Below are 23,073 nucleotides of genomic sequence, written 5' to 3'. Positions count from 1 at the left end.
CGGCTGTCGGTGCGAGCCCCTATTTCGAGAAGCCGCTTTCCACAGGTGCCATACTACAACCACCTGGGCTGTTCACGCCTGACTTTCCATTTGTTCTTTGTTTCCTGCTTTTCTCTGTTCTTGTCAAAGGCATATAAATAGGGTGTGAATGCAATGCAGATGTTACCTAAAAAAGTGCCGAAAGTCAATCATCGTATTTTTTTGCGGCACCGGCAAGGTATCTCGGTGGTGAAAGTATAAGAAACAAGTTTACGCACTTGTACGTCCTTAGGCTTCTGTCTGAGTTGTAAAAAAATACTGTTCTATTTATTGCAATGACACGAGCTCTCCAAAAACCTAACAGCCCATTCATGCTTATATGCGTTTAAGGGGGATACGTCTTAGTCATTAAAAAAAAGCATTCTGCTGCAGCCAGCCCTTCATCTTAAGGGCAGCCTGCACGCAGAGAGAGAAATAAATGGGGAGAAAGGTGACAAACGGAGGAGGACGCACTAGAATGCATGAGGGCGCTTTTAACTTGTTGGCACATCGTATTGAAGCCCACAAAGAGGCACGCATAATCCACGCAGGGCCAGTATACGTGGTTGACTGCTGTGTGCTACTAATTCTCTTGTTTTCCTGACATAGCTGCATAAGAGACACATTTAGGAGTGCAAGGTTCTGGTAACGAGGTTCGAGCATTCATCGAGCAGCGCTCCGCCGTGACACGCATATGCGCGTGGTGCCCAGATGAACCCCCTCTCGAGTTTCTGGCCACTGTCATTTGCTATAGCTGCATGTTCCACTAGGACCCAAACCTTGAGCTCGAGTCTACGGGACCGTTATTACTGACTGCACCGGAAGAGGTCCTGTTCTCGGCCTTGATCGATGGCCAGTCGGCAAGGAGACGGCCTAAACGCCGGACACTTGTAAGGTACAATTCCCTGTCACTGGCTTTAAGTGTCCGGTGCGGCGAATAAACAGGTCAGTCCCACAAAGCAGAAAGAAATATCCTTGCAGGCAGAAAATGGCCAGATTGGAAGTAGCGACACAACTCGAAGGCAGCGCCCGAACGCTTGCCTTCTTCGTGGGATGGAAAAGGTTAGAAAAGGAGGAAAAGGATGGAAAAAGCTATTGATGTGCAAGGCTCCTTTGTGCTGCATATTCCTCATCTAATCTCCTCTACTTTTTTTTTACATTCTTTCCCTCTACTCGAGTATGTCGGTAGTTTGAATTTAATCTGACCAGTTTTTTTTCTTCTCCTGCACCTCTTTGTACCGTGACCACTACTCTTACGGCGACTCCAACTGCAGACCCGAGCCACAACGGTGTATATATTTAAGAAAGACGCCCTGAACGTTTTTAAAGTGCCCGCCGGTCTGGCATTCGCAGCTGCATCACTATAAGCTCATTACCATGGAGAATCAGTGCAATATTAGAGTGCGGGAAGAGTGGGTCACAATCACAGCGAACACAATCAGATTTCCGTCAGAGATAAAGAGCATATTCGTCTAATGCCTTGTGAAACCGAGAGGCCAAGAGTAGAAAGTTTGGTTTGTTGGTGTAAGTTCACAACACCAAATGGCGAGAAGGACGTGAGGTCGATATACGGCTTCTTTCTTTTTTGTGAACGCAAGGACGGAACTACCTGATTACGTGTCACACGGAGCAGCCGAGGCACGGAAGAAGTTGCGTAACGAAGACGTCGCTCAGGACGCCGTCCGAGCGAAACCAGGCTCCCACGAGAAGGTTTCTGCTTGCGGACAGAAAACAGGTTGAATGTCGACGGCCGGCGACTTCAAGGTTTCGGGGCGAAGACAAAAGAAGGAGGAGCCTGAAAAAACGTCGCTGAAATTACGCTGGCCGCTCCCCTAGCTCGCAATCGCCCTGCGTACCTATTTCGTGTCTCACTGGCGATGATGCCGATCCAGGACAATTATCACAGCTTACACTCTCCGAATGACACGCAGCGCAATTAATCTACGGGATTGCGAGGTCGTTGTTATGACACTTGTTGTAATGCTACCTTTCTTCGATAGAAGCGGTCTGGCGCTCAAGATACAGGACGACGCCATTGATTCTTACGGTGGACCATTGCGCGTGTCCTGTATCGATGACATGTACCGTTGAAAGGTTTCTCACTGGCAGGATCGCGTTCACCAGCCATGGCATGCGATGAGAATACAATAAACATCTATTTTCTTAGTTCCTTCTTCGTTACCAGTTCGACTGCAAGACAGGAGCAAGGCCTTTAACAGCAAGCACTGTGGGGTCCCATCACTCATACGTTGGACCAGTTTCGCTTCCTTCTCTGTGCGGTCGCTATGGGACGCTGCGTGTCAACAGCGCGCGTGAAGAACGCTGCGTACAAAGGCAATCATATCCGCGTTATGCTATTCCCCGCACCTCCGTCGAGCCGCCTATGAGAAATGCGCACGGTGACGCCTTCCATTAATCAGGGTCGACCTGGTGTTCCGCTGGCATCTCTCGCGGGATCGGCTCCGATCCTTTTCGCATACCGTAACTCCAAAAGAGCCATCACTTTGTCTCGTTGCGCCGAGCGCCCATCCCCGTTTTGCTGAACGGCCGCGTGCCGGTGCGCTGTGAATCCGCGGCACAGGGCGGCACTTCCATTTTCTGCGCGTACCCGGGTGTACGAAAGACGTGACCCCTGCCGTCTCACGGCGCCCCCGAAAGAGGGGTGGTCCGGCTGACCCAGTTAGAAGAGGCCCCCTTCCAGTGTTGACAGGGTGGCGAGGAGAAGAGGCGAGGGGAAGGAGGGTTCGCAACGTCTCATCTGGGAGACGAGTTCGTGCGTACGAACGTGCGTTCGTTTGCAGGTGCACTTTTTGCGTCAGGTAGTGCCTGTTTTTAGTTTGGTGCGCGTTCACTAGAGTGCGCTGGTCTTCTCGTTGGGATCTCGCACGAAGGAGAAACCGGGCGCTCTTTTCTCCCTCCGACCCGTCTGTGGGCAACTTCTCCCCTCTCCCCATAAACAGGCGTAAAATACAAGACCCGCCACCGCGCACGCACACCCGAGAACACATGTACGAAGCGTCGAAGCCGAAAAAAAAAACAATAAACTGCGCAACGGAGCCCGAACAGACTCAAAACCAATCACCCTGCCGCAGGCACCTATATCATCTCCTCGCTAAGCCTATATGACACGCGAGGAGGACAGCAGGCGAGGAAAGCAGCGAGCGAGGGTGCGTCCCTGTTACTCTGACCTCTGGGGGAAGATGCACGAACGCTAGGTGGCACGTAAGCATGGCGGCACTAAACTGCAAACGTAATCTTGACAAAAACGCACAACGCAAAGCGCGTAACTACTGCGGCCTCCCCTCTCCTCTTGTCTTTGAGGAATGGTCCGCGCGGGCCCCCAACCCCCTTGCGTGCTCCGAGCGGGCGTGCCCGGCGGATGAAAGTGGAAGAAGGCGCGGGCGTATTTAAGCGCTCCCGAAGATGGAGTCGTGCCTCCTACTCCTCCGAATGCGCGCTGCCAGTGTGGGCCGGTGCTAGTGACTACAAGGATCAAGCAGTTGTCGCGGGACGACGTCGATACTGTGGAGAAGCCATCCTACACAGACGGACATATGGCCTCGAAATATTGTGCGGTGAGTGCCTAGCTGACTGCGACATCGTCTCACCGGGCTATCTAATTCGGACTTGCATATATACAGCTTATCTGACGATCACGGAAACAAAACAAGACGTTGTGAAAGATATTCGCTCAGAGTAGCTCAAATGAAGCGTTCCTCAACAATTTTTCTTTCCAGCAGCAAATATATAAACGGCTCCTTTTGCCGAGCATTGTTTAAAATAGTAGTAGCCATTTGCTTAACAACCTTTCATTTTTTTTTATAATTGGGCTTTGGCGATGAGTTTGAGGCCTCGATGGTTATCTTGCTAAGCGCTTAAGATGTTTGTGAAATCAGATATCGTGATGTCGAGAGCCTTCGAAATCGGGAGACGGTAGAGCAGTAAGAGCCGCAGAGAGGAGGAGGGGGGGGGGTAATTTACTGCGCCTCTTTCTATTGCCTCAACGGTTGAACCAGCTTAATGCATCCCAATTTCTAACTTGTTACCTTAGGTGGAAGACATTTCTCTGCCCAGCAATACCGTTGTGGTGCTTTTCTGCTTATTCACGAAAACGCAATTTTCTTAACCCCTAAATGTGCCTAAGCTCATCGAAAAGTTTTCTTTGAGGTATCATCAAAAACAATAAGGACAGTTCGCTGCAGTAGAAGAACGCAGCAACGTTCAAAATTGCACCTGTGCACAGCCTGTGTTCTTGAATCGGCCCCTGAAGCCCTCTATGGCCGGAACTATCAGAAAAGTAGGAGGGTCAAAAAACACCTGACTTGTATCTTCGGCTGCGCCAGAGTATGCGCCCACTTCGCTGACTACGTTGCAGCTTTTATTTTTTTCTGTTCAGGTGAAAAGGTTGGTGTCAAAATTAAAATTAAAGGCATAGAAAATAGAGCTGTGCGAATGGAAAAATTTTGGTGCGAAGTGAATACAGATATTAAAAATTTATTGCCAGTCGAATCGAATATTTTTTGAACTATTTTCCGAGCACTGCCATGTTAAATTAAGGATGAAATGTTCCGCACAACGTAGCCAGAAAAAATTATTAGAGATGTACGAACATTAGATGTGTCAGTGCGAAGCAAATACGGATAATACAAATTGGTCGCAAACTTAATCTGTTAATTTTGATTATTAGTACAGGTGAACCAAAATAAAGAAAACCACCGCTCGAGAAAACGCGACAATGAAAATAAAGAGAGATGCTGAAAACAAATTTTCTTTTTATCCATCATCAACATAATTTGTTACACTGCTAAGGCTTATGATACGTTAAATATGGAAGCGGCAATCACAAGGGGGAAGGAGAGTTCGCCGCTTCCTCGGAGCGCAGTAGGCTTCTTTTCTGCAGGATAATAACTTGTTTGCGTTTCTTGGAATAACAATTGCTGTCAGTGAAAGAAAGAGTCAGTACAGAAGTTTTCCTTAATGTTCACACGAAAAAGGACTTTACTGAGTGCTTTCAAGACAAGCAAGGCAACAATGGGGGCTAGTTGGTTTTCATCAAGCGCTCTAAAGTGACCAGATACCTTATTATTAGAAGAGCGACGTCAGCGGTCGATAAACGATGAGGCAAGGCACTGCTAGCAAAACGGGGCAAGACGGCTCGAGAAGGGGACACAAGAGCAGCAGCATGAGCTGCAGTGCGATCGGGATGATCCCATCTGGGCTCCCTGGCGACGCATGAATTCAAAGCGCCGGTTATGCAAAGCCACCCGAAACGCAGCGTTCACGACGACACGTAGCCCGCTCAGCCATAGCTTTTCAGTTTCGCCGGGCTCCAAGCCTTGTGACTGGCCCCAGCAGTCGTTGTCGCGTAGCGCGACGGCGTGAAAATTAAACCATGGCGTTCGGTGCCCCACCGCGCGCGCAGCGCTGTGAGCAGTGCTGTGGTGCGGGCTGGCTTCGAGAACACGTTTCTGTCGCACGTATTTTTCCTGTCCTCTGTGGTCTAAGATACGCACTTTCTTGATTGTAACAGACGAAAATTGAGAACGATCAGAGCGGTAGCCTCGAAGCAACCGCAGCAGCCGACGCGAGCCGCAACTTCGTCCTTTCCGCTGTGCCCTGCAAGCTGGGCCGCTCCCATGCGCGTACGCATCTTATCGTAGGGATCTAAAACGAGAGGATCGCTGCCAGTCAGGTTCGCAGCCAGCTGTTGACTGCATCGTAACTAGGTGCGCTCACGTGCCTCGGGGGGCTGCACTTCGTTTTCCAAACTGCGAGCGCTCCGCAGGCGGCTCTCGATGGACATCAGTCCATTGATTTTATGCAGGGAGCAGCATTACAGCGAGCAGGCTTTTGCCGCGTGCTGACAGTCGATTCTATTAGGAATGAACAATTGAACTCGAGGGACAAGTGCAGGATGCAACCGTTTGGGAACGTCACGATGTTTCGCAGCGAGTTTAGATGAAGAAGAAATTCGCCATTTCTTCTGTTTAGGAGGTTCGATTAGCTCGAATAGTGAAATTGTGGTTCGAATGCAATCTAATAGGAAATTTATTGATTGGAAGGAGGCAGGCCCTAAGCCACTGTCGGGAGAAATGAGAAGAGAACGTTACTGACATGTCGAGGCCAGAGTCATACTGTTCGAAAACTATTCAAACGTTCGAGTATTTGCACACTCGTAATAAAAAGACTTATTAAACTCTTGTTTTTTTTTCAGTTCGCTGTACTCCGAGCTGGGCTGTCAACGCATGACAGTTTCGACACATTTGGTTTGACACGTTCCTTAAAGAAATTAGAGGCAGTATTTTGTAACGAATCTCCCTGAGACTCGTTCTTGGAGGCTGACAGCTGTGGCGTCGAATCTGATCACGTGCAGGCTTTGCCCGTCTGCAGCTCCGGAACCTGAAATGTGGTCTGAAAACGACGAATAGGGTAAAATAATGGATGAGGAGAGGAACCGTGACGGAATTCTTACCCAGTGTGGTGCACAGGCTCAGCCGGAATGCGTGAAGTAGGCGGGCGCTCGCGGGGCATCAAAACTAGAAAGTTTTAGCATATCGTGATCTGCGTTCTGCAACCATGATCCGTTGACATGGCGACCAAGCTGCGCCTGCTCAGTGGAAGTTGTGCACCCCTAGTAGCCACTGGCGGTTGCACAGTTAGCTCACCGCGGAAGCAAATCGCGCGCTATGCTAAAATTGTCCTGAATAGGAACAGTGTCAACGTTGCTTGCATTTCAACTATGGTCTGGCGGAGTGTAAGCGAAAGGGCAGTATTAGATGGTCCTGAGACAGTTTGTTTCTATTTGACAAAGCTGCAGTTAAATACATGAGGTATTGCAAAAGTTTACAGCGCTAATTTAGATTTATGTGCTCGACGAGCAGTTTAATAAATCTTCCGCTGAGTTGTTAAGCTTCAAGGTTCACAAGCGATTGCGTTCGCCCGCACAAACATTTTCGCGAAGAATGTGATGCGACACTATGCGTCGTATGTCGTATTTCCTGCATTTCACTGGAAGATCGCTAGCTTAGTCATTGAAATCTTACAGGCGCTTGTAAAAAAATCCAAGAATAAGCGGCACGAGCGTAGCTGACGCGGCCGAAGAGGTGGACATTGCCCTAAGGATAGCAGGGACAGCGGCTACCACAATCATAAGCGACTAAAAAACTGCGACAGGGAAATTTCTCAAAGGATCTGTCCGCAAGCAAAAAGGATATGGGAAACGTGTAAGAATAACAGAATAATCAGCTAATATGGGCACCGGCCCACTCTTAGCTCGGGGAAGTGAGGGAGCCCACGATCTCGCCCGTGGTCTTGCCTTCCCGGTAGGCTTTGGCCCTCAATACACTCTGAGCATGGACAGGCTAGTAAGCTGCAAGAAATTTGCTCACCACTATCTTCTAAACAGGACAGAGTACCCGCCGGAAGATAGGACTCTAAAAACCAAGGAAGCGTCTGGAGGCGTTTACAAACAACAACCTTTCCGAATCCAACTGCCCTTAGCCAGTGGTAACGGGAACAATTTTCGCATGGACGCGAACTATGTCTGGAAAGGGCAGAACTCATACATATGGTAAGGACTTGTCCAGAAATCCGGGATATAGATAAACACACTCGAACAGAGGACTTTTTGAATACCGTACTACGTAGCTAAAACATGAGATACTACTAGGATTAATCCTACTGGCCGAACACTCCACCCGGGTCCAAGAACTCCAGGCCACCGTCTAGGCGGATACGCTGACGCCTATCCTGTATCTGTCCCAAAATAATTATTTACCACCACCACCACCACATGAGAAGGGCACTAATAACGTCTTCACGAGGACATGCCGTTTTTTTTCTATTTTCTTTCCGGGACGCCCCTTTTTTTCTTAATGCATTGCATATTCTCATGTATTCGTCCAGGGAAGGCGATTATGTTTTTGTTAAAGGAAGATTCTTCTTAGCCTTCTTCCGTAATCCACTGTCGATTGGCATTGAAATTTCATCAGACTAAGTCATCCTTCTTTCTAGGGGTGGGCGAATATCAAATTTTTCGAATACGAATCGAATACGAATACTTGATTCCGAATATCGAATCGAATATCGAATAATCAAGGACAGACGCATTTAACCACTACAAAACATTTATTTGAGCACCCAAGAGCATCACAGTTCAACTATCGATGATTAAATGAACACAAAAGGTGTGTGTGGCTGCACAAAAAGTATCAATGTCTCGAACATTATTCTTAGAGGAGTGGAAATATCAGAGAGGATGGCTAGTACACAGCATTGATTAAGGCTAGCTTGCCATCAGCACAAAAGCGCGTTGCTGGGATGAACATAAAAGGTTGTCGTGAAGGAAAACCAGCTGCTCCACATTGTCAGGCAGAAGTAGTTCCCTTTTAGCTGAAACGACTCCTCCAGACACAGAAAATGCCCTCTCACTTGGCACTGACCTGGCACAAAAAAGCTCAGCAGCGCAGTCAGCTACGGCATGGCCCTTGGAGGAAGGAAAAATTGGAAGGAAAAATTTTCCGTCATCCATGCGCATTGCTCTGGGCGCCGCTATGTTGTTATGTCTCGGTCGATAGGGCTTGCGGACTGAAATGAACGCCGGTGCTCACAATGAATATTCGGCTAGGTACGAATATTCGCGTCGGGTCGAATATTCGAAAGAACACGAATACTTGGATTTCGAATCGAATACGAATACTAAAAATATAATATTCGAAATATATTAGAAAATTTCGAATATTCGCACACCCCTATTCTTTACCCGATGAATGGCGCACGAGGAAAATGAGGCGAAAAAACCGGCACCTCAAGATTATCAATAGCAGCATCAGTACAAGCCAATTCCTTCTACATTCTGGGCCGAGCAGTCTTAGGTGAGCTTCGCCAACCTAGCGGTAGCAGCACCCACTCATTACTTTCTCAGTTACCGATCGCGTGTGTTCTTTTGCCGTCCCCGGTAGCGTTTCTCCCTGTGTCTGTCACCAGTGGGTAAGTCAGGAAACACAGTGGAAGCAAAAAGACAAATTCTATTTTATTAAGCGACGTTACCTCACAGGTCATCCGCGCAGTTAAGCTGCCTGTAAAGCTGGACGCGACACCGTTTTACCCCCAACCTACACAGAGCGCTCAAACAGACGGTCCGAACTCCTCTCGGTGTCACCAACCAATAGGTTCTGGTTCATCGACCACGATATTTAGGAATAAACTGGCACATATGCTGTCCTGTTACACTGTACCAGGTTCATCTTGATTTTATGTTTTTAATCTTATCAGTAAAACCATAATCGGCGCACAGGAAATGCTTCATGCCCCTCTCCTATGCAGCACCAGGAGTGGTTGCTCATACTGATGCTGTCGTTTCGCAGTACGTACAAAGACAAAGTCTTCGTTGAGCGAATTCTAAGCAGGTCGCAACAGACAACGGCGAAAAAGGGCGCTTTATGTGCTACGCTTGTTTTGAACGTGAACGCAATAAATAGTTGGGTCAGAAGCTTATCTCGAAAAGAACGAGTGAACATGAATAAACATCAAGGCGGCCCACGGTATTGGCACAGAGTCTGCTTGTCACCGGCCTGGCAAGGCCAGGCCCCTCTGTTGGGAGTACGCAGAAATTCCGTCATTTTCGTGACACACCAAGCCCCTATTTGTAACAGATGTTGGCTCCTTCCTGCAGATGTGTCGATTAATAGAGCCGCTTGTGTTGCATTGTGTCGACAGTAGACTATACTGATAAGTTACAAACAGCAGCATGATAAAAAAGTCATGAAGTATTAATGGAAGAAAAAAAAATCCGCCACGCGGCTTTTCGTTCACCTGCCGTTCTTGATGAATACCTTTCCGTCCTTTCCTCTCTCTCTCTCTCTCTCTCTAATCAAATTCAGGCACTGTGAGCATGAACTGGTACATTACAGAACTCTTACTTCTGTTTTGACCGCGTTGCCCATAAAAGCCGGTTTTTAGCCAGTCTTAAAGTTTTATGGCACAATATTGGCAAATTTATTGGATGTTAACAACGCACTGTTCACCGTTGTGGCGTTTTAAAATTGTTCTATTTTGTAAAAAAAAAAGAAACTAACAGCCCGGTCACCGCTGTGTAAAGATATATTCCTCTACAGCGGTTAGAGGTGATGAATACAGTGTTGTTTATTCATAATTATTGGTCCACTTCTGTTGTAGAGCGTACGTAATGCCACTGTATACGCTGTCAGTTATGGCGTCACTTCGTCGAGGCCACACAGCGTGGCGCGCCGTTACGCCGACACCACAAGGCCGGGAAATCTACTCTGAACAGCTGTCGCTGTGAAACTGGCCTTCACTCGAGGGCCTCTTTTAAATGGTCGTTGCGCAGTCAAATAAGAAACAGCGGCCTGACGTGAGCTGCACTGTCGCAGATGCTGCTTGCCGTGGCGACCACCGCGTCTGCGACCCTGCACTGCCACCTGCTCAAGGGTGGGCCGGGAGGAAGGCCCATCTTCGGTGGAGGAGGCCCCGGCCCTTTCGTCGGAGGTGGCCCCGGCCCTTTCGTCGGAGGTGGCCCCGGTCCGTTTATTGGAGGAGGACCGGGTGGCTTCAAAGGCGGCTTCGGCGGTGGCTACTCGGGCGGTTTCCGCTCAGATTTCCAGAGCGGCTTCGGAGGAGGCGGTTTCGCACCTGGCGGACCCCTGTTTGTGTCGGGGCCCGGAGGATTCGGCGTGGGCCCAGCCGTGGGAGGAGGCTTTGGCCCGAGCATAGCGTTGGCGCCCTCCGTCGGACCGGCGGCCGGCTTTGGGCCCGGAGGCGCGGTGCCAGCTCCGCTGACGTTGTCCAGGCCACCCGCGGCCACTTCGACTTTCATTCCAGGAGGTCAGACCAAGGTGATCCTCGTTAAGGTGAGGTTCTCAGCTTCGCCGCATGCGGCTTTCAAGCTCGGGGCTGGGTAGAAGACGTAGAACACACCGGCTCCTGGCGTCCTACATTTTGCTGTTTCTTTGCATGTACCTGACTGCGTCTTTCTTTGCGTCTTTAATGACCCATGATAATGGTTGGTTGGTTGGTTTATGGGGTTTAACGTCCCAAAGCGACTAAGGCTATGAGAGACGCCATAGTGGAGGGCTCCGGAAATTTCGACCACCTGGGGTTCTTTACCGTGCACTGACATCGCACAGTACACGGGCCTCTAGAATTTCTCCTCCAAAGAAATTCAACCGCCGCGGCCGGGATCGAACCCGTGACTTTCGGGTCAGCAGCCGAGCACCATAACCACTGAGCCACCGCGGCGGCCAATGATAATGGGGCATGCCTCTGTTCACATGCTGCGAAACAACAGAAAATAGGTGATCGTGTGATATAAGTGATCCGGGGCATGGCACCTGTGTAATGGTCCTTACCTGAGGGACGAGGAAGAGGGACTGTGGAGGGGAGCAGAAGGGTACTACCCCTCAGCCCGGCAGGAGCCGGTGAAGTTGAGTGTTTTTTAACAGTGCAAAATTGGCTCTACACCAGCTAATTTGGGCACGCAAGAAACGGGTTCATTAAATGCAGCAGCAGCAGTGTCCACTGAAGAAAGAAAGAATTCACAATGCGGCTTAAGTTTCGATCAACGCGATAGACTGCTTCTCAAATGTAATCCCAAGTACATTTTTTCTCTTCAGCGGCATTTCCAAGGAAAGGAGCCGACGCTCTGCACTATGACACGATCTCCTGGTAGCCACCGGCGAACATGCACGATAATACTTGCTCACTGCCTTCTAGGGGACACTCAGCATGAGCCCCAGGCCACTAGACACATGTTCTATAAATTCATCGTTCACCATCTATTGATAAATGGCGAACTATACAGGGCGCTTTCTAAACGCGGTGCCCGCCCATTGAACGGCCGCAGAAATGGGACTCCGCCAATATCTCTGCCATGTGTTGTGATGAGGACTGGCAGGTGCGCAGACAGGTACCGCTCTCACCTGCGGAGATCTCCGTAATTAAAATTTTTAAGCGATAAGTTGGCGACAGGTTTGCGTGCACGTGGAACGGAAACTACCTGCTGTTGTGTAATTCACTTCTGGAGAGAGCGACAAGCCATGATTGTGAAATAAATTGTACGAAGAAAATGTTTTCTTCTTCCTTCTAGCAGAAAGGCACGTAACGATGAAGTTGCTTACCCGTTAAAGTTAAGCCCGCAATGACTGTAATAGCAAGCAGCAAGCTGAAACCTGCGTCGAGTCTGTGCTTGTTGCGTGTAGCAGCGTTCCCTACTGGTGATTTTCTTTGCTCAGGTTAAACACCTAGGCACCACCACGCACCACCCGACGGGGTTTGGCCCCCTGGGCAGCGGAGGGCTCCTGGTCGGTGCCCCTTTCGGGGGGCATGCGGGCCCCGTGGCGCCACCTTTCGGGCTCCCCAGCACGGCTACCGGGTACGGGGCTCCAGTCAAGCACGGAAAGGGGGGCTGGTGGTGAACATCAGGCTCGAAGTAAGTGGCCTCAACTAGTCTTGCGAAGCGAAAATTGCTGAAAGAACAGCTTCTGAGATTTGGCTTGTAATATAATGCAGTACAGACTTCTGGTGAACCATGAAGTATCTACAGGATGACTCTGCCCAATGCAAACACCTCTAATTTGTTTTCAAACGATGATAGCGCCGCAGAAATTGGACCATGATTTCGCCGATTCATTGACTATCGAATCTAATCAGTGTCGAATGAAAATATAGCGGAGTCAAATATGATTACGCTGGTTACCATGGCAGAACCTTAGCTAGCAGGTTCATGAGCTAGGACCATTCCAAGCACTCCGAATGGCAGTGGGCGTCCAACGGGAGACGTAATTTGGGGCCCACATTTTAATCTTCTTCACTGGAATACTGGAAGAGCTTAACATATGCTCTACTTTGCTCTAACGAACGACATGGGGGTGAAGTTCACATTCGCTAAGAATGCTGGCCAAGACCGGTAAAAAAAACATTGCTTCGCAGGGAGTACCTACAGTTGAAGCTGCGTTTTGTTTTTCTTGCTCCGGGGCCCCGGCATACATTGCAGTATAGCGATAGCACCTAATGAGCTGCTCGACCAGTAAAGCGTCGTCTGTGCTGCACCTCTTTACACTGCTACAAAAAGACGTCAGTGGGGAGTACATACTCCTGCGCTATCCTTCACTAAAAGAACGACAGATAAGCTGATAAGGGATAGGGAGAACGAACGCTGGCGGACAGACAGGCGGCGACCAGTCGCAACGAAACTATCACTCGCTGTATAACTTGGGGAAAATGCCAAGCCGTTTTGTTTTGGTCAAGTGCAGGATTGCTGATCAGAAGTTTAAAGTCGGAAATGTGTCGAGGTTGGTGGACAGTTCATATAAGCTTAGTTTTTCATCACGCAGGTACACCGTTTATTGAGTTTCCTTGACACCGGCAGACGAGCCTGTGACACAGGATCCAGTTCCAGTCTGAATGTTTGTGGCCCTTCCTATAAGTGGCTTAGTTGCCCTTACCGAAGGGAAATGTACAAGCCGCCATTTAAATGATGGCATCGGCTCGAATACGGCCAGTCATTTATAGCATTGTCGCTGCCGATGAGTTCCCGCCTTTCCTTTGACGGAACAGTTCAAAACATAGCGACTTTGTTTTTTCGGCTTCCTTGTCTCACGCCCGTCTGCGCGCTGTCAGCGCCGTGTAGGAATGCATTTTTGTCGGCCCTCTTGTCAGTTCCTTTCAGTCTCACGAGACACGAGTCGTGAATTGAAACGGGTCAAAATGGCTTTTGTTCTCCGTCAGAAGAACAATGCTACAGCAGGTTAAAATTCTCGTACAAGGAAGAGCGTATGCACTGGTGCATCCTGAGAAAAAGGAAACACCGTATCTTCCAGAATATAGTGCGTAGTGGCATGGCAGAATACAGTGTGTTGTGGCATGGGCCGTTCAGCCTTCTTGTCCTAAAGCTTAAGTAATTATAGGTTCCCACGTTGTAGATAATTTTTACTATTACAAATTTTCTTAATATCCTAGTTCTGTTGTTCTGGCGCTAACTTCTGCTTCGACCACGAAGGAATTCAAAGAGCAGCCAGTATTCCGACGGCAACTTGTGCCTGCTCTGACAGCCGGGATGATATTGACAGTGATGGGTTTTTAGCCTGAAACACATTCACAGTGGTTACAATGCCTTTTGTGAAGAGAAATTTTTAACTAGTGACTTGTTTATCGTATTAGCAGAGCACGCAGCCCAATAAGCGGATTGCACACCTGCAGGCCCTACGTACTGTGTACTGACGGCAGAAAATGCGCAGATCTAGCATTTCTTTTCTAAGCCACCAGTGTGCGGATCCCGCGTATCTTCTTCAAATCATGGTAGAACAAGCACTTTAGGATGGAAGATGTGCTGAGAATTTAAAGTACTGTGTTGTTATTGTGGTTTCCTTTTAGAATTTAAGTGCAGAAACGATGTCTACAGCCGCACGGCCCCGAATGAAGGTGCGGTAAAGAATATACTTCTTGAGCGTTTGAGTTTCTTTACTCTGGTATGGTACGTGAATGAGCATAGATTCATCATGGTCGCGGTTTCGTGTTCACTGCGGTAGTCTAGATTGGTTGGATTGATGACAGCCCCAGCCTTGATATGTGTATTGATACAGAAAAGTTTCTGGTACCCTACTGCTATCTATCAGGGAATGAGCGGATTGCAGAGGCCTCCACAATGTGTGGTCGAGCACTCGGCTGGCTTCATCATCGTCGTTCACTATCTGTTTGAGATGGTGATACAAAAATAGTCAAAGTGCATATTGAAACTGCTTTAGTGCCCCGGATGGTACACACTACTTGTACACATACTCTGAAGTTAGCAGGGGAAGTAGTTTCTTCACCAATCACTGACGTTTCGCGGCATGCAGGGGTGGTACTTTTCAGATCAGGTTTGAGCAGTGAAGAAAACAGACTGAAGCCTGGAAACGTCTGCACCTTAAAATGATTAGGAATCAAGAAAGCAAGTGCCAAATCGCAAGCAAATATTTCGCACTAAATGTTCGTGGCTAGGCCACTTGCTCTGCGGCACTCCTGACATAACTCAGCTCCAACGTGAAGAGAAATCTGTATATACCTAGAAGTGCAGCTCAAGAACTCGCACATACTCTGAAAACGACAATATTCACTTTAGACTCGAAATCTCCACAAAACGAAGACCTGCTACTCAGGGATTTTTGCACTCACCACTTGCTCGTAGCTTGGGATCAAAACCGTTATTTTATCGCGTCACGGCCAGTGTTAGTGACAGTGCGGTCATAGACAAAAGTTTGCGGGATGCGGGTTCACGGCAAAAATATTTCGGGTGCGTCATGCAAAGTCGGCGAAGGAAAGCGATAAACGCTTAAGAGAATGTGTGTGCTCCTTCCGATGGAACGAATACCAACTGGCTAGCGAGGACACGGGGGAATAATCTATTTTTCGCGAATGCACATCCCGTAAATTTATACCCATGACAGGACTTCAGTAGCACGACGCATCTTAAATCTTGCCCACCAGGTTATGCATATCAAAAGTTCGCATTGATTAGAAGTATGCATGCATTTTGCTGCCTTTAGTAAATTCATACTTGAATAATGAGTTCATTAGACTTGAAGAAACTATGATGCAATTTTTTTTGCATATTAGGTACCATAGTCTAACTGAACCACTCAGTACTATAGGCAAAGCAATTAGTAAACCTATAGCCACTTAAATTGCATTGGCGAACTCTTAGGCTGATGCGGTTGTGAAGCTTGGCACTCGCTGAATTGTTGAGGCTAATTCGCAATCTGCTGCGCATACAGGGTATCACACTTACCTCCAACAGAACAAGTGTATGGCCCGGACACGTACGTTCTTAAAGAGAATTTCTTCTTTCCAAAGTCACTTACCAGTTTGTTAGGTATCGTCAATATTTTTTTTTTCAATTTTAAATGGTTACACCCATAAAGAATCAGCCTAATACCAAGCTTTCGTTTATTTGCAATCTATCTGACACTGATGATGGAAAATTGTATTCTCTGATCACACACGCAATCATCGAAGTTCGTGAGATGTATGACACGTGGTTTCATTTGATTTAAGTCGAAGTATAATTTCTTGTAATTATCCTGGCACCGAGCGGGACGTACTATACGTCTCCATATAATTTTCTTCGCTGCGCAAGATTCACGTATAATCAAGTCGCGCTTATTTTCCCATCTTTCTGAAAAGGTGAAAAATAAACACGTGGCCACGTCCATGTTTTCTGGGTTAGAGCTGGAGGACGCGAGATGATGTCCCATTCCACTGAAATTGCTAGAAAGCATTTGTGCTCAATTTAAGTCAGTGAGGAACTCCATTGGCTCGTGTCCATCCTCACGGCCCATTCCTTCAATTCCGATACATAGTAAAACAATAGTGTGAAGGAGGGGCCAACCAATACTCTTCGCTATCCTGCATATATATTTCATCTCACAATTTTCTGCAGTGAAGTGGAAGCTACCAACTAGAGGCGATGCTTTCGATACGTGCGCAACTGACTGGCGAACGCGTACCAACTGCCCACTTTCTGAATCCGTCGCCTCGATCTCGTACGTTCTACTTCAGTGCAAGAAGCTCAGAGGCGAAGTGTAACCACTGGCTCCACGGCCAAAGAAGGACTGCATATTTGTGCACAGTATGCCGTGACGAATGTAATGCAATCAAAGTGAAACCACTACCTATAAGATTACCGCAGTAATTGCGCGATCAGTGAGGAAGAAAATAGGCCATCGATATTCAGGCCGCTAGTCCACACAAACATCTATCTCGGCATGGCTTCTAGTTTCGTAATGGATCGCTGGTTAGTGAAGTATCCGGTTGACTTGAAAACCACGCGATCGATAAGGTCAAGCGCCGGTGCTGCCGCAAAATTGGGAATATGAACGTACTTGGAACGTAATTTGGAACGTGCTTTAACGAAGCCACCAAACAGCCTTCTAGCACCGAGTAGTGTAGAAAGCGACAAGCATCAATCTATGCTAATTCCATAATAACAAAGTCAAGAAAGACAGAAGGAAAGCGATACCGTTGAAAAACTCACCCGGAGGATCACTTGGGGAGATATCGTGCCCCAGTTCCTGCGACTAAAGAAGAATGAGGGAGGACTACGTACAGTGGGAAACAACTTTTGCTGGTAACTCCTGTTTGAATTTTTTTTTATCTCATACTCGCGTTCTAGGGCTGAATCTGGCACACACCTCATCTCGTGTTTGCGGAACGCGCTTGTGTACTTTTTTTTCCATTCTCTGTGCTTCCATGATCGATAATTTCCGAGCTTATTTAGATAAGCGTTTCTCTTTGCGGCCTCACGACCAGACGCTTCGGAATGCGGAAAGAAGCTGCATCCGAAGAATTCTGAGAAGAAACGAGTTGCTAGTTGCTGGCTTTACAATATCTTTTAGGATTGGTTGTGCCGCCTACAACCTCATTGTCACGTAACTTCTTTCAATTTGTACTCAGTCATGTAAAGCACATCCATTTCTGCAAAATTGGTATGGCGCCTACGCTTTTTAACACGAGAGCATTAATGTCCTGTTTTATAGAAAATCTGACCTCCGGTAGCGTGAGCGGAAAAAACGGATTTGTCCAGAGAGTCTCAACGTCACAACGACATGATCTGGTGCGGTTAATTCAAACACCCCACAACTATCACGCACTACAACTGTGATCACGTACTACACAATTCAGCATTGCTCTACAGGGCCCTGACCTCTTTTCACAACCATTACGTAAGGCCTCTAAAGAAGGAAAAGCAACTGCGCTGAACAGAAAAATTGTCAGTCATGATTGGAACCCCTCCTCGTTTGGTCATGAGCCGGGCGTGCTACCGCTCGTCTCCATGGGCACGAAAGGAACCCATTAACACTATTTCGTCATAACATAATGACGTAGCTGAAGTGTGCCCGATTGTTACTTTGTTCATGTAATCCCGTCCCTGCTATCTGCACTTTTTAAAGGATGACTAAGGCATCGCAAGGCTTTGGCTGTACGGTTAGTGCTTAGCTCTCTTTATAACTACGGGGCAGATGATAAAGGACACTTCTTGTTCTGTAATATTCATGATATATTTTAGCCAGATATCATATACGGAGCTTCTTGCAAACTCGCTGCAGGAACTCAGTAGCCGCAGCGTTTGACTCTTTAGTCGGAACTCACGGGTTTCATTCCCTGTCACGACGGCTGCATGTCGATCGAGGCGAAATGCGGACAAGCCCGTATGTCGAGATTTCGGTAGTTGGAATCTGAGCCTGAGGTGAGTCAGAATCATTCCGGAGCCTTGCAACTCGGTATTAAAAAAACAGTCGTGCATGGCACTGCAACGAGCTTCACATAGCCCAGGTTGTTGCTTTTGAACGTAAAACTTCATTAATCATTTAATTGGCCTGTCTTGATATTTAAGAAACCATACTTTCTTTACCTCGGAAATAAGGACCAACAATTAACGGCTGTTCTTTTTCTGTCGTTGCCTGATATTAATCTAAAATCTCTGCTGTCCCAAAATAACCAGGAAGTTCATAAGCGCTTCATTGCTGAGACCTGATTTCATTTCCAGGCATCATAAGACCGCAGATATATCCGCACGATAAAACGCTTGACGACAAGTTATCCTTAACAACTGACGATGAAAATTACTGGCACTCATTATGTGATCTCGTGGCAGTAATCTTGCATAAACACTGCTCGCGCTTCAAGAATGGCGCGCTGGCAGAACCTGGCAAGTCGCCATTATCGCAAGCGCCAAATAGCGAGCGGTGTGCAAAAGAAAAGCAACCAGCAAGGACGGCTTGTTTACCAGCCACCATTCTGCCCCCACCTTCTCGCTCGCAGGGGACAATGGGCACTGCATCGTGGTTGGCCCTAATGATCTTTGCACGACGCGACCTCCGGGAGTGCTTTATTCCGGTCCCCCGAAGCCAACGGCGTCGCGAGGCCTCAGGTCGACACGTTCCATATTGGCGTCGTTTCGCTCTCTGGATGATGTCTCGGCAATCGCTGGTTCATCCACACATCTCTTCGAGCCTATAAATACACTCGAATCCGCCAGTCCTCGCAGCTCGTCTAATTGATTCGCCGAAGCTCACGGATGCCGGTGCGTTTTCTTCGCCTGCATTTCGCAGCGGAAGGGAACCCTGTACCGACCTTCCATAGGCTATGCACTAAACCAGAAGGCGCCAACGCTGCCTTGTACTTGAGAACCACGGAGCGTTGCTCCATTGTACGACTCCAGCACTTCGTTCGCTCCGCCGTCTAGCAAAGCATTCGTCTAGCAAAGCACGACTGCTGGGCCACACAGACAACGCACGCTGGGCCAACGCACACGGCGTCCACTCTGGTTTTCATTCATCGCTCGGCCTCCTGGTGCCTTCGGCCCACGATTGCGCTGCCGTACCTCCCACCTGCCCTCTCCTGCACAACTGCAGGCCGTCAACACCGCGCCGCATGTCAATGATGGCTGAAAGCGATAACGCTGGCGCCGCGGCAACTTTCGAAACAACGAGAGAAAGGGTTCACCTCGACCCGCGGCCATCGAGGGTCGTCTGCTTCAGAACTAGAAAACTGGCGAGAAGGAGGGAACTTCTGAGGCAGCCATTGCCCGTAAACTTCTACGCTGGCGCTTGGCATTGATGAACGAGCGCTCGGACAAATTTTACTGCTGTTTGTCCCCGGATCACGCGGCTTCAAGCTCGATAAAAACTTTATGGGGCATTGCGGTGTCAGGTAACGTGTGTGCCACCGCTGTATCACAGCGCAATCGGCGCTGTACCCTGTTCATTAGATAAGCTCGTGGACCAAATATTGCGCAAACAGTGCGCCTCTCAGCGGGAAACGCGCCTCACGACCACAGCGGACACTCAACGAAAGAAACACGAAAGTCGTGCGGCGGCGGTGGATACTCCACGGCCGGTTAATAAGGACGGCACGCTGCCTTCGCACGACGCACTGATGGGACGCCTACACAAGTTTGTTCTTTGTTGACGATGATGATGGTGGTGATTGTTGTGGCACGAGGGCAACTTTTGCGAATGAGCACCATGGTATATAGTTATTTTCGTCTATGCAAAGTGAGGTAAAAGAACCATTTTCCAAGCAGACATCCCAGATAAGCCGAGGCATTTCTCACCGGTGGCTAGCCGGCGGCACTGGTGATCGCAACCCACACTTCACCCATAAAGGCGGTTGTTCAAACTACTAGGCCACCAGTGAAGTCAAATGCGCTGTTTGTTACGCCCTCTTTTGGGGCACCATGTCCCTGCTTATGCATCTTTCCAAGAGCTGCTGGAGTCCGCGCTCCTCGGAGAGACTCCGAGCCGGCTGTGGCCAACCCACTGTCTCAAGGAACTGCCGTCTACCTGCGTCCGCGAGAGCTCAGGTTTAGGGCGAGGCTATAGCGGCGAAGTAGTGGCGGCAGTATTTCAGCAGACAATGTCGTACTTCATTGAACGCTCCAGGTCGATCTATAAAAGTTTTCACTGTAAAAAAAAGTACTGTCATGCCGAATAAACACAGGACTTCAATGGGCCATGAATCGGAAGTGTGACTTTTTTTGTTTTTGTTGTCTCCTTTTCCGCAGATGTTGAGCAAACCAGCGCTAAGGGGCCGTCCACAAAGCAAGGCAAAAAGGAGGCCACATATGTGCACGCGCTGTATACAAGGACTGGAGTCGCCAGATTACTGACAGCTACTGCTGAAGTGCTACCATGTGCTGCTGGTTTTGCGCCCCTGCTCGCATTGTTGTGCCACTGCTCTGCGTTCGTGCTGAGTAGCAAATCTCAGCCGAGCCACCACTGCCATCGAAACTCCAATACTCGCAACATCGCCGCGCTAAGACCGCGCGGGGGCTCCTTTCTACCGATGACGGCGAACCTCCTCTGCAATGCGAAGCATTCCAGTTACAGCCACATGCGCAAGAGAGAGATGGAAGCACTTTCTTTTTAACACTCTTTGAACTGCGTGTATATGTTTAACTATGCGCTTGGCAAAGACTCAGAGCAGGCAAGGAAGGCATTTAATGCTAAACGGCCTGTTTCCATTGCGTGTGAGGCCAAAACTGCATACAAAAAATCCTCCTGTATAGTACATATTGGGTATTGCTACCCTGACAGCTGCTCATGAAACTGGTAGCGTATACTCATCCGTGTTGTAAGAGTTCACCATCAACGAACGTAGAAGTTTAACACCAAGCGAAAATTAGCGTAACTATTCATTGATGATCATGCCCATCCAATTAAACTCATCCCGGTTGTTGTTCTTTACACTTCTTAAGAACTAGAGATCACAGAGCAACCCACGGACAAGAAAGAAGTAGACGACTCACTGGGCTGCGCGTCGTATTTTGCTTTCTTGCCCTGCTTGCTATGCTGTGATTTCTAATTCTAAAAGATGTACCGACTTGACCAGATCTCTCCCTTTACTTACTAAATAAACGAAAAACTGGGCAAAACGAGACATGAATGATACAGTGGACAGGGCAGGGTTGCGCCTGTCCGGTTCTCTGTCCCGTAAATGTGTTTTTCGCGCAGTGTCTTTCTAAATTGTGAACTACGAACATGCCCAAAGGCGTCCTACCTTCAGCTGCTTATGAAAGCCTTTCTCTTTTTTTTTCCTCATTGTTGAGGTGATATTTTCGTCACTGTGCCAGAAGGTAAGATGCAGATTTTCCGGTATCTTGCATGATGAAAGAATGCTATGGCGCTGCTTTTCACTTGCTGTCAAGAGAAACGGTTGTTACGGTCTCTGGGGTGACAATAAACGGATGACGCGTGAATGCTGTTATACTTCCTTTCGTCTTTATTCTGGCCCGCTCATCGACGCAAAGGCTTCATTTCGCTCACTCAATCTTCGACTTAAGTGATTCGTTTTGCGGTGGTACGAGAGCAGACATACGCTTTGACATACGCAGACATACGTAGTCATGAAATCCAAGGTTTGACGAAATCTCGTCTGGTCGGGTGAATACATGTTAAAAATAAAGAGGCACCGACCAAAAAGGTGTAGTCAATATGACAGACGTTTCGGCTTCCGCACGGAAGCCTTGTTCACTCGTGAGTGAACAAGGCTTCCGTGTGGAAGCCGAAACGTCTGTCATATTGACTACATACGTAGTAGTCATACGGGCATCTTGGCTTTCCCCCGTGATTGACTGTTTTTCGCTGCGGCTGTCGAACGAGGAAGCAAAAACGCGTAAAAAAACTCACGATACATATTGTGAGTTTTTACGAAAGACACCGCAGAGAAGCATCAAACTCATTAGGCGATAATTAGCTGAGACATGTCGTGCGGTTGCCTCGTACTAGGGGCTGGCATCCGCCGAACCTCTGACACTTATCGCATCGCACCTGTTATGGATTTACAAAAAAAATTTCGCTCATCGCCCGGAAGAAGCTCGCGAGACAAGCCAATAGCAGAAGGCTTCGCGGGTCTATGTAAATTCAGATCTTGATATCTTGCAATCAAATATTCTTTTACTAGCGTGGTTCCAGTACGGTGGCGGAAAAGTTGCCGACGCTCGCTTAATCTGTGCCATACATCAAAATAATTCACTCAAACCTTGATAACGTAATAAGAAAGGCTGTTTGCGGCGTACACATTGTTGATTCTTGTGGAAAGCATCGGATAGAAAAATCTAATTTCTTGCAAGTCTCGGCTGCGCAAAATACAGTTTATCACCACTGAGCTCTCCCCCTTAGAAATGCCCTGTACCCCCAAGAGAATTTTTATCGACTTTTTTGTTCTTTAAGCTGCTTAGGTTCTTTAAAAAAAAAACAAAAAAAAAAACGAGGCATTAGCGCAGTTACGCTTCCCTGAATGCACGAAGTGACAACGTTGCGGCGAAGACACCAGAATGACACTGAAAACGCGCCCATGCATCGCGAAGTCTCGTCGATTCCTCTCGGTTTACCAGCGGCAACGGTAGGTAGTGCGGCGTCAAACTACTAACGAACGTGTTTTTTAAGCAAACGCCACAAGTGACCGCACACTGTAGAGGAGCTCGAAAACACTAGCATCGAGATGCACGAGGCATATTGTTTTCGTTCACAGAGCAATGCTTTCTTCATAAGAGCAGGAAAT

The 23,073-nt window shown here is 48.1% G+C and overlaps 1 protein-coding gene across 1 annotated transcript; it reads left to right on the top strand.

Moving 5' to 3' along the window:
- Positions 1-3,020: 3,020 nt before the first annotated feature.
- Positions 3,021-21,769, top strand: LOC149340043 (uncharacterized). The gene is made up of 4 exons (XM_089550630.1): positions 3,021-3,593; positions 10,410-10,886; positions 12,267-12,463; positions 20,576-21,769. Exons 1-3 carry the CDS (start codon positions 3,573-3,575, stop codon positions 12,447-12,449), a joined length of 681 nt encoding a protein of 226 aa, XP_089406756.1. The 5' UTR covers positions 3,021-3,572; the 3' UTR covers positions 12,450-12,463; positions 20,576-21,769.
- Positions 21,770-23,073: the final 1,304 nt, after the last annotated feature.

Source organism: Amblyomma mixtum, chromosome 6 (genome assembly GCF_055824585.1).
Source record: "Amblyomma mixtum isolate Tamu chromosome 6, ASM5582458v1, whole genome shotgun sequence".
Taxonomy (NCBI): domain Eukaryota; kingdom Metazoa; phylum Arthropoda; class Arachnida; order Ixodida; family Ixodidae; genus Amblyomma; species Amblyomma mixtum.
The sequence above is the reverse complement of the archived record's forward strand: the minus strand, read 5'-3'. Positions and strand labels throughout refer to the sequence as shown.

Bases quoted from the DNA above. Each gene is read 5' to 3' on its own strand.
- LOC149340043 (XM_089550630.1), top strand. From the start codon at position 3,573: ATGGCCTCGAAATATTGTGCG. The intron at 3,594-10,409 runs GTGAGTGCCTAG...GCACTGTCGCAG, and splicing joins TGGCCTCGAAATATTGTGCG to ATGCTGCTTGCCGTGGCGAC. The intron at 10,887-12,266 runs GTGAGGTTCTCA...TTCTTTGCTCAG, and splicing joins CCAAGGTGATCCTCGTTAAG to GTTAAACACCTAGGCACCAC.